We start from the raw sequence: 15,836 nt of genomic DNA, 5'->3' as shown, positions 1-15,836 counted from the left end.
ACGATGCCTTGCACAAAGCCTTTTAACTCCAAACACTGAAAAGCCCATACTAGGAGTCCCCTTGCTGACAGAGATGACTATGCAACAGGAGCCCTTCACAATTAAACAGGACCTGAGCCTCACAGTCTCTGGCATAAATCCCTCTGGCAGTAATAGCTATCAACTCTCTCAACTTAAAGCTTAATGAAAATTTAAGTATGAATCTATTGTATTAGAGGAACCATAACTATATATATAAAATTGGCAAATCATAAAATTGCATTCTACTAAGAAATTGTTACAAATATCCTTAATACTTTTGAAATTAAAATGTAATAGATTTATCTTGGCACACATTTCAGAATGTGGAAATTAATTTGGTACACTCACTAACCTGGCTTCAAAACCCCAATGTTCATGTTGCACACACACTCAGCTGTCCTAACCTTTCTATCTCTCCTCCATTATGACCCTGCTCCCCACTGCCTGTAAGTACAAGAAGGATGTCCTTCATTCTTTAAGATAAAGGGGACATACGCATCAGAGGTACTTACAGTCTCATCATCCATTCATACTAATACTGAACACGGAACAGACACGGTGCAACTACTGTCCTGCAACTCCAAAGTACTAAGTTTCAGGCTCTGTCTCCTGCAGAATCATCCCCATAGCACCCTCTGAATGGACCCTTCTTCTGTACTGTTGAAGGTTTTGCTGTTTTCCTCCCTTGTCTGAATCTCCTGGTACGCTCTGGGAACCCCACTTTACTATGCATCCCAAACACATGCTACACTTTTAATTCGTTCCATTAATTCACTCTGATTTCTTTGATTTGGGAACCTCATCGAAGTTCTCCGAACTACACCAAGTGGCACACCAGGTGACACGGAAAGACCTGCACACACAGCATGGAGTCTTATGGGATCTTTCCCCTAAAGCTGTGCACATCAAAACAGCAACAGCAGGGTCATGCCAGCACAGAGTGCCCCAACTCAAGTCTCAGAGAGAAGATGCAAGGCAGACTGTGAGGATGGTAATGTGGGTGACAGGGAGCTGCTGTGTTTAAATGGTTTAGACTGAAGCAAAACGGAGCGCTTTAGTCTGATGTGGACAGGCTGCAGACTCTGCGGTGGGCAGTTCTGGGAGTTAATTACAACCTTGGAAGTCTTGTTCACTCTGTCCTGCAGCATTTTTTCAGTTGATGCCAAAGCTTCCATTGCTTCCCAGTTTTTCTCCCGAAGGTCCTAATCATTTTTAGAAAGAATGATTTCAGTTTATCCATTATTAAAAGGTTTCTCCTTTAACTTCATCAATATTTTGCACTGCATTTAAATGCTAGTTATTGCAAAATTATTTCAATAGGAAAATGTGTATTAGCAAAATAATAAAAATAATGTTTACAAGTTTGAATGAGAAAATAAGGATGTCCACTTCTCATGATTTAGTATTCACACCAAATATGCCAGTTTTAAAAAACAATTAACTGGGCACATGTGACAAAGAAGAAAGCATTTGAAGGTAAACACACCAACCAGGACTACAATTATGACTTCAAGTTCAAGCACTACAGCTAAGGACAGAGCAAGTACACAGTACTACAAACTACTTCTCAAGCTAGGCCCAGCGTCACCCTCACAGGACTTTACTGAGTAACATTTTCCCTGTAACTCTATTTTAGATAAAATTAGCACATTTCTAGTTAGAACCTAACCCTCTGTGCTCTAACATGGATGCCACAAGCAATCAGACACAACTGAACTCGACAGCTGACTGAAGCGACTGAGGCAGAGAAACTATAATTCACATTCTCGTTAAGAAGAAACGGGGGCCATTTAAAAGTGAGCTTTGAAAGAAAGCATTTCTTTGGCAAATACAAATAAAAACAAGATGCTGTAATTCATCTCCACAATTAAGAATCTTAACATAAACAAAAAGCCAATAATTACCATTTATTGTCAATTTAGATGCCAAATCCTGTACTCAGCACTACACAAATTCTCATTAGTCCTTACAATTGGTGAGATTTTTATTCCCACTTTATAAATGGGAAACCACAGCTGAGAGTTAAAGAAATCTGGCCACGTGTATGCATGGGTTGAAGCTGCACCCTGCCGGCCTCCACTATCCTGGCTCTTTACAAAGACTTGAAATAGAGACCCACAGTGCTACCACCATCACCACCCCACCGCTGGGCTGAGTGAATGAACTGTATTTCTGTGCCCTCCTTACCTCAGAGTCTCAGCAAAGACAGTTAGTTACAATGTTAGAAATACATTGGAATATTCATACCAAATGTTGTGCTAAGTAATGCTGTTACTAATTAATATTGCATAACACACAAAGAGCAATTCACATACCAAATTATCACAAATTCAGGGTGCAGGAAAATGCCAACATGTTAGTTAGCAATTTAAACTTTGAAAGATTTAAATTACATTGAAAAATACACATTTATTATCAATATTCTATCATTAATAACATTTGATTTGTTCACAAGACAAGCATTCGTTTATATGAAAAACACTTTCCTAGCAAGAATATTAGGACTCCTCTAATTCCTATCTTTTGGTAAGAGAGATTTACAAAATCCAGCTGCATCTACTCTTTGTCTGCTTGGTAAGGGTTTACAGTTCTTTTTTTTGGGGGGGGGGGGGGTTTACAGTTCTTAAAGAGTCAGCCATTCCCATCCTAGTATAAATCTATCCAAGTTCTAAGACCCTAGCAGACATAATTACCAATATGTGTACTGCCTCTCACTTTAAAAAAGGGTAGTTTACAGAAGGCTTCTCAAGATTGATTACAAAGACTGAAACGAATATTTCTTTTAGTCTATCACACACACACATTGGCCCAGATTAAGAAAAAAGAAATGTCGGGCTGGAGAGATGGCTCAGCGGTTAAGAGTACTGATTGCTCTTCCGAAGATGCTGAGTTCAAATCCCACAACCACATGGTGGCTCACAACCATCCATAATGAGATCTGATGCCCTCTTCTGGGATCTGAAGACAGCTACAGCATACTTACATATAATAAATAAATAAATAATAATTTAAAAGAAAAAAGAAATGTCTTTGTTTCTAAAATAACAATATTGGAAGACTTATTTTTCTAAACAAGTTTTAACATGAAGTCAACCATATTTCTTTTATTTCAGAAAACTCTTTAAAAGCTCCATTCTGCTATTTTCCATTATAAAAAATCTATCTTTCTACTATTAAAATTGCATTATAATAAAATGATTTACTCTAGCAATGCCCGCAGACACAAAGAAACCAAAAGTGCTCTCACACAGATCAAGAGATCTAAAATAAAAATAGACATAAAGAAGACCCCCCCATCTTTCCTCACTAACACTCTATAATGCAAAGTCTAGCGCTCATCAGTAGTGGCTTACATTGTTTTTCTTCCTCTGGTGTTCAACAGCATTCTTCAAAGACTCTAACTCATTGCAGAGATCAGTTATTTCTTTCTCTTTTTCTGAAATTCTAAATCAGAATGTGAATATATTTTAGGTAAACAGCATCTAAAATAAACAATAATATAACTTATATATTAGGTAAATGGTAATACCATTCAGACCTACATATCAATATTTTTAAAGCAAAATAAAAGCAGGTGACAGTTTTAAAATGTAATTATTGATCAGCTACTGTTTGGCTCAGAGAGCCCATCCTGTGAAATTCTTGGCAGAGTGCTTGCTTAGTGTGCAGAAGGCCCTGCTTTCTATCCCCAGCACGCAGAGCCCATGCTTGCCTCCTACAGGAACAGCACCTGGGTAGCGGAGGCAGACCAGAAATTCAAGGCTATCCTCACTACAGTGACCTCAAGGCCAGCCTGGGTTATGTAAATGTCTAATAAGGGGCTGGGGGTGAGTTCAATACAAAGACAGTCTTTACAAACATTTATTTTAAGGCAATTAAATTAGCTATAACTATTTGATTCATTAAACCAACAACAATATATATATAATAATATATAACAATATATTAAAGTGACCTGGAATTCACTTGTTTTTATCCAATCTTTGGATTTGTGGCTTTGGTTTCTCTTTGTTTTTCATCTTGTTCTGTCTAATGCCTTAAGTTATTTCCCAGAAATGCAAAAAGAAAAGGCAAAATTTCAAAATTCATTTGTGTTATACTTGAGTAGAATGTCTAATCACAAACAGCCAATCTGGTCCTTGAACTTTAAAGTTATTTGTTTTATTTTAGAAATGAAGTGCTTCCTCACAATGACTTGTGGGATGGTGGTGGTGGTGGTGCTATTTTGAAATTGGCCTGATAGCACCCACATGAAAAATGTTATGACTAGCAGAGGATCACTGGATGTATCTTATTCCCAGCCCAGACCCTCCCAAGTGGTGTCCTAAAATCCTCTTCTCCCTGTTACAGCCCAGAGTCAGTAAAGCTAATGACAACGAACTGCCAAACATCCTGTCACAATATTAGGTATGATGTACATAGTAATACTACGGTTTAAAAATTAAGACTGGGGTAGAGTGACAGACAGCTCAGTGGTAGAGAGCACCTGCTGCTTTGGCAGACAACAAAACTTGGGCTCCCAGCACCTGGCTCAGGCCAAGTGCAACTCCTTACTCTGCTTTCAGGGAATACAATATTTGCTTCTGACTCCATAGGCATTGTATGCACATGGTGCACATACAGACAAGCAGGCACACACACATCCATATAAAAATAAAATAAAATAAAGCCCACATATACATAAAACAGAGTAACAAGACAAAACTGAGGCTTGTATGGTCTCTGAAGCCACTATCAGCTTATTATAGAAAATGTTTGCACTCTTACTTCATACAGTCAAACTCAAGACTCAGCTAAAACAACAAACAACCCTAGCCTACTAAAAGGGCAAGCTTAAACAAGCCAAGATGCAACAACATTTAAACTACTGTCATCTATTGATATACTTAATATGGTTGGCATTTAGTATTTTGAAATAAACTATAAGCAGAAATGACTTTTAATTAGTAGCCTCTTAGAGAAATAAGAGGCCAACTAGGAAAAAACAGTATTTCAGCTTTTTTGTTTTTTGGGTTTTTTTGTTTTTTGTTTTTCGAGACAGGGTTTCTCTGTGTAGCCCTGGTGGTCCTGGAACTCACTCTGTAGACCAGGCTGGTCTTGAACTCAGAAATCCACCTGCCTCTGCCTCCCAAGTGCTGGGATTAAAGGTGTGAGCCACCACTGCCCAGCTTAATATTTCAGTTTCTTAAAAAAATAAAAACTCTCTAAAAGAGAAGCATAACAACAGTTCTCCCAAAAGTGCAGCAGTGGGAAGAACAAGCACTGGGGCTGGGGCTGTGCTGCCCTGTGCTGCCTCCATCAGCTCCATCCCCTCGAGCCTCTCAATGCCTCCAGAAGACAAGAGGAGGAAAGCAGCCCCAACTGCCCCTCAACAAGATCCTGGGAGAGCAGCAGCCTCCACTCGAAAGCACGGGCACAGCTATGCACACAGCCTGCAGCCCAGAGCACACAGACACACCTGCTGGGTTTACACCAGCGCTTGTGATGACAGGAAATTACTTGTCTGGAAGTAACTCAGCATTTAACTCTTTATAACACAGCAAACTCTGAATCAATGAATTACTTACACTGTTTGTAATTCTTCCTGAGAGGGAAAAGATGCCTATTAAAAGAGTTAAATATTAGTTCACAATAAAGGTTTCTAGAACATAAAAAAATTAAATTTTTCTTGGAAATAAGTCAATAAAGTTAAAAATATCATATACTCCATTATGTCATCACATCTGACTTTAATAAAGTAGTTTTAATAAAAGTATATATAAATGTATTATGTGTAATGAGTAGTAAAACAAATTTTCACTGTCCCTCTATAAAGTGTTTACTTAGTAAGAACTTACAAACTTCATACTGTTGAGCATCAAGGTGCTTTTTATATTGACTTCTAAAACTATCTAAATAAAACCAACAAATAAATTAAGAGCTGATTTTCTCACATCCAACCAAAGGAGTGATTTTTTTTTAAATAATATGCAAAGGTACAGCTTTCGCATATAGGATATATAGTATGATGACTTAGTCAAACTTGATCACCAGGAGCAGCTTGTCAACAGGGAGTCTGGATTGTTTCTCAAAATCCACTCTGGTCTACCCATACATCTTCATAAAAATGAAGGGTAGGGCTCAGTGAAAGAACACTTGGCTAGCATGGACAAAGTCCCTGGGTTCAACCTCCAAAATAGAAAAATATGTGTATGTCATATATACCTATCTTCTTAAACATTATACTTTTGTTTTTACCAAGCAGAAACACCTATTAAAGGGCACATTAATGCTATCCCATTATTTATAGTATCTATCTTTCCTATGTATTAATTTCTTTCCAATTATTGATGTTTAAGGATAGAAGAAAGGCTATTGACATACTTTAAATAGACCTCTACAAGATATTAGCTGACTTTCTAAGAAAAGCATTATGTAAGATAGGAGGAGCATATGCAAGCACACTAGCATGTGTGTGTATAACAGAGCTGCAGCACTAATCAAAATACCTCTGCACACACATGTATATTATAACGGAGCTGGAGCACTGATAGAATACATACGCACACACATGTGTACTATAATGGAGCTGGAACACCTATCAGCATGTACAAGCACCCACATGTATATTGTAACAGAGCTGAAACATTGATCTGGGCATAATGAAGCTGGAACACTGATCAGTGTGTGTGTGTGTGTGTGTGTGTGTGTGTGTGTGTGTGTGTTAGTTACAGCTATAACTGTAACTAATCAGAGTATACAGGCACATACATGTATATAATAGAGCTGGAACCTTAACCAGAAAACCACACAAAAATGTATATAATAAAACCAGAACACTGATCAGAACACATATATACACACATATATGTACATAATAAAGCTGGAACTTTGATCAGAGCACACATACACTCGTGATGGAGCTGGAGAACTGATCAGAGCACACATATGTACATGTGCACACACAGTAGAGCTGGAACATTGATCAGAGCACACACATGTATATAAGCAAGCTGGAACATTTCTTGCACATATTTTATAAATTATACATTATTTTATCTTATATACTGCATAATAAAATGCTTTAATAAGGAATTTGTTAAATAAATGATCGACTATTTTCCTCTCTGGGGACCTGCAAATGTGCCACGGGACTGTAAATAGCGAGAGGTGGCAGACACGGAGCGGCGCCTACCTGTTGGTGCTTCTGGTGACTGAGCTGGCACTTAAGGAATTTATTTTCCTCTTGTACCTCCTATTTAAACAAAAATGAAACATCAATACCTGGACACAGTTATGATTTTTTTATATAAGCTTTTAAATGTCATACAGTCTAGAAATATTCCAAAATAGTAACCATTTTAAAAGGCTGGATTAAGCCACATTAAAACATAAATGATAGTAATTGTATTTAGTTCCAGTCTTGACAGGGTATGTGTTGGGAGAATGAACTGACATGGCCCCGGTGTCTAGTGCAGGGTGGCATGCATCTAGCAAGAAAGGTTTCATACTGCAGCATTTGCGATGGCTCTTGTGCCTTCTGGTAATATAGACAGGTTCCAAAGACGTGCAGACACACTGAGACATCTGCTGCTCCCATTAGCAAGTGCACACCCTCAGGGGCAGAGCCAAGGCGTACTGACAGGCAGTTTACTAAAACCCCTTTCCTTTCCTAAGGTTAGAATGCTGCTCTCACAACTCTGTGAGGTAAATTACATATGAACTAAATATATGTAAGTAAAAACTGTACTTAAAAAGAAAACAAAGGGCTGGTGAGATGGCTCAGTGGGTAAGAGCACCCGACTGCTCTTCCGAAGGTCAGGAGTTCAAATCCCAGCAACCACATGGTGGCTCACAACCATCCGTAACAAGATCTGACTTCCTCTTCTGGAGTGTCTGAGGACAGCTACAGTGTACTTACATATAATAATAAATAAATCTTAAAAAAAAAAAAAGAAAACAAAAATATAATCACAAAATGAGCATTCTTTCTCCTGAGACTAAGAACAGGACCTCGCTCATATCTGAGGAGATAAACAGACTCAGTTTTCTGAAGCAGGGATGGAATGCAAAGGAAGTCAAACTTAACATAATTACATAAAATGGTAGCATAAATTAGGTTTTTAAAAAGTTGTCCCAGAAGAAAAACTGTAGAACAAAAATAGAATAACAATTAATGTACAAATGACTTAAACATACTAAGAACCTCCCCACCCCCACCTCCCTCAGCCTAAAGCAACAGAACACAAGCCTTCTCACCTTTAGCCAGTGTTGGACAAGAAGGGGAATCAGGACTTTGGCAAGAATGTAAATAACAAAGAACACACACAAGGAGCAATCTGCATGGCCTAACAAAGCTAACTGTAATGTACTTAAGGCAGAGAGGGAATGTGATACAACTGTTCGCCCTAGAGCATGAAGTATGAGCCAGGCTGCTTGAAGGTACTGTATGCAGCTACACATTTGCTGCCCCTTCAGGTCAACGTCGTCCTGTGAGTGTTTGCTAGTAACTACATGAATAAGATCAGAGCTTCACTTTGAACTATTAATAGCTCAGAACACAAAGCAAACTTGTATAAACCATTAACAAAAAATTTTACTTCTAGGAAAGTATAAGACAAATAGTATTCAAAATACATATGTAAAGACAGCCTCTGAGAGTGTATTTTTTAACTGAAGAACAAACCTAAATATACTAGGTAACTTTATCAGCTGGAATTGCTTATATAATGCAATAAAGACCACTAAAAATAGTTGGGCATGGTGACTCACACCTTTAACTCCAACATTCAATCTCAGAAACAGGAGAACCATAAGCTTGAGGTTAGTCTGGGTTCAAGGCCAGGCTGAGCTAATGTAACTAGATGCTGTCAAAAACCTCAAGACCTTAACGACTACTTACTGTAAGTAAAGGACAGAGCACTGTTTGGAGGACACAGGCCTTGGGTTCCTTGAATTTGATCAGCACAAAACAAAGCTTAGAGAGTAGAGAGGCACTTCTATACAAGTCTGAACACTGGAACTTATCGGGGACCTGCTTTCTCAAAGGACAGAAGCAGACCACCTAGCAGGCACCTTTGATAACAATCGCACACCCTACAGTAATGGCTCGTGTTGCACTGTTGCCTTTTATAGGAGTTAAAAGGTTTCTAAAACAACCAAAGACAGTAACTCCTGCAATAAAGAATTTTAGTAGTCACTTACCTTTAATAGCTCTGACATCTTAGAAACATCACTCTCCGTGTCCTTTAATTTAACTTCTATTCTCTTAATTTCATTGTCCTTTTCTTTCAACCTAGGATTTTTACAAAGACCTTACTTTACTAATGTACATGGAAAAGAAAGAAACATACTCCAATATTACTCCTAATAAAAAGGCAGCACAAACAATACCCATCTGTCATTTCTTTTTGTATTCTATCAACTTATAATTTGTTTTAAAAGACAGAATTTCCCGCAGGGTGGTGGGAGCATGCCTTTAAACCCAGGCCAGCCAAGGCTGCATACACAGTGAGACCCTGTCTTTAAAAAGAAAATAACCAGATGGTCAGTGTTCATAACTGCTGAGCCATCTCTCTCCAGCTCCCAAAAGGGCAGCTCTGAAAACAAAATCAATCAGTGCTGATGGGCATCCTGGCCAGACAGACTTTCAGTGAGCAGTGACGTGACTCATAAGCAAGTAACAGCATTCGACACCAAGCCTGACAACCTCAATTCAATCCACAGGCCAACATGGTTGGAGAAAACTGATGCCCACAAATTGTCCTCCAGCCTATACACATACACTGTGGCTCAAACACTCACACGCACATATACAAAAAAAATGTGTTTAAAGTTAATTCTCAAAAAACTTTTCCATCTTTACTTTGTGTAGTTTAAGAAAAATCACTGTTTGCTGACTGTGATGGTTTGAATATACTTGGCCCAAGAAGTCACACTATGAGGAGGTGTGGCCTTGTTGGAGTGGGTGTGTCACTTTGGGGGTGGGCTTTGAGTTCCTCCTCCTGGATGCCTGGAAACAGACAGACCTCTCCTAGAGGCCTTCAGATCAAGATGTAGAACTCCCAACCCCTTCTCCAGCGCCATGTCTGCCTGCACACTGCCACGCTTCCTGCCAGTAAGGTCAATGGACTGAACCTCCAAACCTGTAAGCCAGCCCCAGTTAAATGTCTTCTCTTGTAAGAGCTGCCTTGATCATGGTATCTTTTCTCAGCAACAGAAACTCTAACTAAGACACTGATCATGGTGGCTTATACCTGTACTCCAGTAGTTGGAAGGAGGAGGTATAGGTTCAGGGTCAGTGTGAGGCCAATCTACCAGCCTGGGCAACAAAATGAGACTCTGTTTAAAAAAATAACTTTTGCAGGATTAAAAACAGTGTTGTAGTATGAATGCCTGAGAAAGCAGATCTGTATGATGCTAACTAGTGGTGACATTTGTATTACTCAGCACAGAACTGACGTGACAAGATCCCTGTTTCCTATAAGCAAGTATGATTATGATATGTGCAGGATTTGTCATGGCTGTGATTGACCCTGACTATATGGAAGTCTATTAATTTTCTCTTTATAATAATTGTATAATTTGAAAAAAAGTCTGTATTTGCAGAAAATACTGGGGAAATGGGCAAGTCTTTACACATTCTAAAGCACTGAAGGGGCCCCTGCGTTATCATACAACAATAAGAAACGTCTCTCGTCTCTTGACTATAACTAGTACTTAACCATAAAATCAATGGCCTTTTAGAAATCCATAAAAATTAATTTTAAGCACATTCTGGTACACTTCATCAAGATGTTAGCTAAAAACATACTTACACACTTTCAAGTTCTTCAAATTGTGGTGTCGAACACACCTAAGAAACAGATTCACCTTTTTAATGTTAACATCAAAACAGACCACGTATTACAATATACATGCAGAACCACCCAACCATAAAATAAAAATATAGTTATGTGGCAAATTTAAGATTAGGTTATTTACTTAAAAATGCAATGCTTTCCATTTTCCTTTGCCTAGTTTTTTGAATCAGGAGTTCATTGTGTAGCCCAGGCAGGCCTCAAGCCCACAGTGACCCTTTTACTTCAGCATTCCAAAAGAGGAAGTCACAGATATGAGCCATCACCTGTAGTGAATGAATTTTCCTTATCATAGCTAACTATTAAAGCGTCTTTCTAAAGGACCACAGGTTACTATAGCAAATAAACAGCTAAGCATAAGCCTGGAGTGAATTTGATAAAGGAAGGAAAAAGAAATGTGTACACTATTAGCTTGACAAATCTGGCCATTAAAGATGGTTTGACAGTAATAAAAGTCTACTTACTTTAACAGCAATAACTAAACTATGGCAGAACAGAGAAACCGAGAACATATACCTTCTTACCTCCTAGAGTATTACACAGAACGGCAACTTCGTAAGAAGCACACTGCTGTCCGTGCATACTGTACCTCTGGCATACTAGGCTGTGCTACCTCCTGAACACAAGCCTTTAAAGATTAATTTTCTTCCTGACTATCCTTAAAAAGAGCAGATGTGAACGGATCCTCAGCTATCGGGGCGAGGGTTGCTTTCGCTTGTGTTCTGACTGAGCGTCTCACCTGTGCGCACGTCCCTCTCCCTCTCAGGTCTCTGTCCCTGTCTTCTAAGGCAGCCTTCATGCTGTTCACCTGCTCTTCCTTGCCTCTTAATCTGACAAGAGAGAAAGAAAAATTTTACATCATTATAAAAAGCAAAAGTACTGAAGATTGTAAAATATCTCAAGTGTTCTTATAGTCCAAGTCCATTTGACTATTGTACAAATAAGTATTTCTACAAACCATTTCAATATAAGGAATATGAGATTTGAGACACCAATTAAAGAAAGTTACCCATCACTGGACAGACAGTGGATTGATTAGCGCAGTTCTACCCTTACCCCATGTCAGCCCACCTAGGCAGCAGCATCAGTAAATGCACATGTCTTAGGTGTCAAATGCAGAGCAGGTTTTACATAAGCAAGAAGCAACATCTCCAATTAAGGTATACTAAGAAATAAATCAAAAGAATGAGCGTTCTCACACTATCTCCTGTCCACACACAAAAAAACAAAAACAAAAACAAAAACAAAAACAAAAACAAAAAAACAAAACCTAGCAGTTGTTAAAATATGAGAACCAAAGGGACTTTTTAAAAACCTAAAATCTTTTGAAATGTATTTTCCAGAACACTGAAATCAAATGTAAAAAAGCCATAATTTTCACTCACTTTAACTTGTAGGGAAGAGCTATTTCTAGGAAAATAGACAAAGGCTACTTACAAGTTCTGCAGCTCCTGGACTTGAGAAGTGACAGACAGCTGAAACATAAAGGACAGAGAAAGCAGTTCACAGGCTTTCCTAAGCCGATTGAGCCTCAGGTAAATCTTTATCATGTGTACATTTCAAAAGATGAAAGCCCAAGCTAACTCTTATGCCAAAACAAGATGTGCTTGCATTTCACCTCCTCTTTTCCAGTGACAGTAAAAGTAACAAGGAGGGGTCAAGGTAGGGCAGATGACTATAAATGGCCTGCATCAGGTGGAAGGAATCTCTACAGGAGAGAACAGGAGCCTTCATTCAGTAACTCCCCACACACCTCCATACAGTATCAGAATGTTCTAGTGCAGTCTTCACGAACACCTGCTCCACAGTGGTCTAGTGTCTTAACTTCCTGTTCATATACATATTTACTTGTGGTTTTGTATGTCTTAAATGTGTGTGTGTGCATGTGTGCATAAATGTGCAAGGCCAGAGGCCATCACTGGGATTCTAGACTCTTCTACTGTTCCTCACCTGATGTTGTGGGACAAAGTCTCCCACTGAACCTGAAGCTCTCTCTCTGATCTCGTTAACCTGGCTGGCCAGTGAGGCCCTAAGAGCATCCTGCTTCTACCTCCCTGCTCAGGGTCCAGCTACGTGCTTCCACCCTGGCCCTTTACACAGGAGCTGGATATCTGGACTCCAGCCCTCAAGCTACACAGTGAGCACTTTCCCTGCTGAGCCATCTCCTCAGCCCTTAGGAAGTCAGAGGCAATCTAGCATTGATCCCGCTTCCTCTCAGCCTGTGTCCCATGGCAGCTCTTGGGAGGAGCCTCTTCTGAAGTATCAGTCACTAAGCACACTCACTCCAACACTGGACAGGGCTTTGATGAGCTGCTGTCATCTTAATCCAATAGATGAACAAATCATCTCTCCTGTACAATCTAAATCTAGCCTTTTAATGAAGACTTTTCAGATTAAATCTCATCAAACCCACCTACCTAATAGGAAACGTCTACTTCTAAGATCTCCAGCGAAACTTTTTTTTTCTACAGTCAGAGGATGAATACACTCTTTAACAACACATTCTTATCCATGCAGTTTGTGTTGCATTTTGCATTTTTAAACTGACTAAAATAAAGCATTAATATAGAAAACTTTTTCCAGAAAAGGGCTTACTTAATAAAAGGTTGAAAAACAAATATAAACAAATATACTTGTACCAAACTACTAAAGAATTATTTTCTAAATAACAAGGGAAACAAAAATTTTCAAGTAGCTCACAAATACCATATGCACTAGTTCTGTCACGCTTTGGCTCTGGGAGCTTTACCTGGTGAGCCTTTTCAAGCTGGGCATTTCCTATTTCTTCTTTTAGAACCTCTATTTCCTGTTTCAAAGCCTTGACAATGATAAAACAGACAAGATTGGACAATGGAAAACACACTGAGTTGACAAAGAATGTAACATACAAACACATGAAATCAAATGGTTTAACTCAAGTTGATAAACAGGAAGGCCAGACACTGTTCTCTCTCCTATACCTGGACAGTTTTCTCCTTATTTGCAACTTTGAGAAGTTCAACTTCTAGAAGCTCTTCCACAGACTTGATCTGTCCATCTTTCTCATGGATCCTTAAATAAACAAATCAAGTATTAACCTGACTAGAAATCAGGGACATTCACCAACTAAGCATAAAGACAGCACCACATGAGAAGGTTCTCCAAGCCATCTTGCATTTAAAGTGTGACAGTAACTCAACTTCACAGACAAAAGCAGAGAAATACTAAAGCTCCTTTTCAATAAGAATTTAATCAGCAACTACTAAAATCTATGCATACAAGAAGCCGGTGGTGTGTTTCAAAAATACACAGAAAAATCTACTGTTTGAACCATGAAGAATACTAACACCAGGAGGAATTGAGTTCCATTCAATAACATTGAACTACAGAATTTTAAGTTTATTACACAATATGTCATCAAGGATGACAGGTACTTCAAAAGGGGACAGACATGCATGAAACTTATCTCTGTGCAACATAAAGTCATCTCTAATACCTTCTTCTAAACTCATAAAGTTAACAATTTGATGTCACATAAAAATAGAATCAATTATGAAAATGGATTTTTAAAAAGTTAAAGATAAAAGCCTTTGAATTTGGGAAGCATAGCTAATCTCCCTTAGTCCACTGATGAAATATTCTAGAATGAAAGTCCAACTAATCCAAGTGTGGTATACGCTAATATCTCAGCATTCAGGAAGGGCAGGATGGAGTGTCAGGAGGTAAGATGTCAATCAGTCTCGGGTACTCAGGAAAGCCCTGGCCAGACTGAATTAGAAAGAATGGGAGGGAGAGAAGCAGCGAGCAGGAGGAAATAGGGGGAAGTAATGTGTGCCAACTATAGGTTAGGTAGGTAGGTAGGTAGGTAGGTAGGTAGGTAGGTAGGTAGGTAGGTAGGTAGGTAGGTAGGTAGATAGATAGATAGATAGATAGATAGATAGATAGATAGATAGATAGATAGATAGATAGATAGATAGATAGATAGATGTGTAATGTATACCAACTCTCCCAAATAAATGGTAAACTCCATCTAATTGTATTAACAAAACAAGTCAAAACAAAACCTTAATTTGTAACAATGTTATCACTTACACTCTCTTAAGATCTTCAATTAGAGACACAAAAGAAACCTAGAAACACAAAAAAAGATGCATTACTTAGTACTTCTTAAAATTGAATGAGACAGAAATAGAAATACATAATCCCTGAATTTGTTAAAATAAAAATCAAAAATGAAAAAGTACACCCAGAAATTCTTTCTAGATGTTCGTAATGTCATAATGGTGAAAAGGGACAGCATTTTGAAAGTAAGCAAATGAGACTACCTATAAGTACAAGTCTAAAAGAATAATCATTAGACAAATGCTCAAGTTACTTAATCATTCATTCTAACCAGGGGAGAAATTACATCTAAGAAATTGCTTCATTTCACGTAGCCTTTTTTGCCATCGAGACTCAATTTGTACGTGTAGTCGAAACCTTTCATCACTGTATTATTAAAAAAGAAAATGGCCAGCAAGATGTTATGCAAGCCTGATGACCTGACTGAGTTCAATCCTACATCAGTGTGGAAGTAGAAGGCAGAGGCACTCCTAAGTTGTCCTGTGACATCTACAGAACGATCCATGAAATATGTGTACCTTCATACATCCTACACACAGCAACAACAATAAAAACTTTTACAACTTAAAATAAAAGACTGGTTCGTGCCCACTCAGGGATGCCTTAGCTTGGGGCTGGAGAGATGGCTTGGTGGCTGTTCTTCCAAAGGACCCAGGTTCAAGGTAGCTCACAACTGTCTACAACTTCAGTTCCAGGGGACTGACACCCTCACACTAACATATATTAAGGCAAAACACTAATGTACATAAACATACATACATAAAGAGAGTATACTGCTGGGCTGGAAAGATGGCTTAGAGGGTAAGAGCACCGACTGCTCTTCCAGAGGTCCTAAGTTCAAATTCCAGCTACCACATGGTGGTTCACAACCACCTG

The 15,836-nt window shown here is 38.6% G+C and overlaps 1 protein-coding gene across 53 annotated transcripts in view; it reads right to left on the bottom strand.

Annotated features, from left to right (window-relative positions):
- The window catches only part of Ktn1 (kinectin 1), an 88,291-nt gene that overhangs the window by 18,468 nt on the left and 53,987 nt on the right, over window positions 1-15,836 (bottom strand). For 17 of the 53 annotated variants that reach the window (XM_030247668.1, XM_011244972.3, XM_006518629.4 and 14 more), the window contains 11 exons: window positions 14,931-14,968; window positions 13,820-13,910; window positions 13,609-13,677; window positions 12,297-12,334; window positions 11,599-11,689; window positions 10,818-10,855; window positions 9,205-9,295; window positions 7,196-7,255; window positions 5,589-5,623; window positions 3,375-3,465; window positions 1,137-1,223 (listed from right to left, as the gene is read on the bottom strand). In XM_030247668.1, coding sequence (XP_030103528.1) covers window positions 1,137-1,223; window positions 3,375-3,465; window positions 5,589-5,623; window positions 7,196-7,255; window positions 9,205-9,295; window positions 10,818-10,855; window positions 11,599-11,689; window positions 12,297-12,334; window positions 13,609-13,677; window positions 13,820-13,910; window positions 14,931-14,968 — 729 coding nt within the window. The remainder of the gene's footprint in view (window positions 1-1,136; window positions 1,224-3,374; window positions 3,466-5,588; window positions 5,624-7,195; window positions 7,256-9,204; window positions 9,296-10,817; window positions 10,856-11,598; window positions 11,690-12,296; window positions 12,335-13,608; window positions 13,678-13,819; window positions 13,911-14,930; window positions 14,969-15,836) is intronic. The other 36 variants (XM_017315891.2, XM_017315897.2, XM_030247675.1 and 33 more) reach the window with 3 other exon arrangements.

This window comes from Mus musculus, chromosome 14 (genome assembly GCF_000001635.26).
Source record: "Mus musculus strain C57BL/6J chromosome 14, GRCm38.p6 C57BL/6J".
Lineage (NCBI taxonomy): Eukaryota > Metazoa > Chordata > Mammalia > Rodentia > Muridae > Mus > Mus musculus.
Note: the sequence above shows the minus strand (reverse complement) of the source record. Positions and strands in the feature narration are given on the sequence as shown.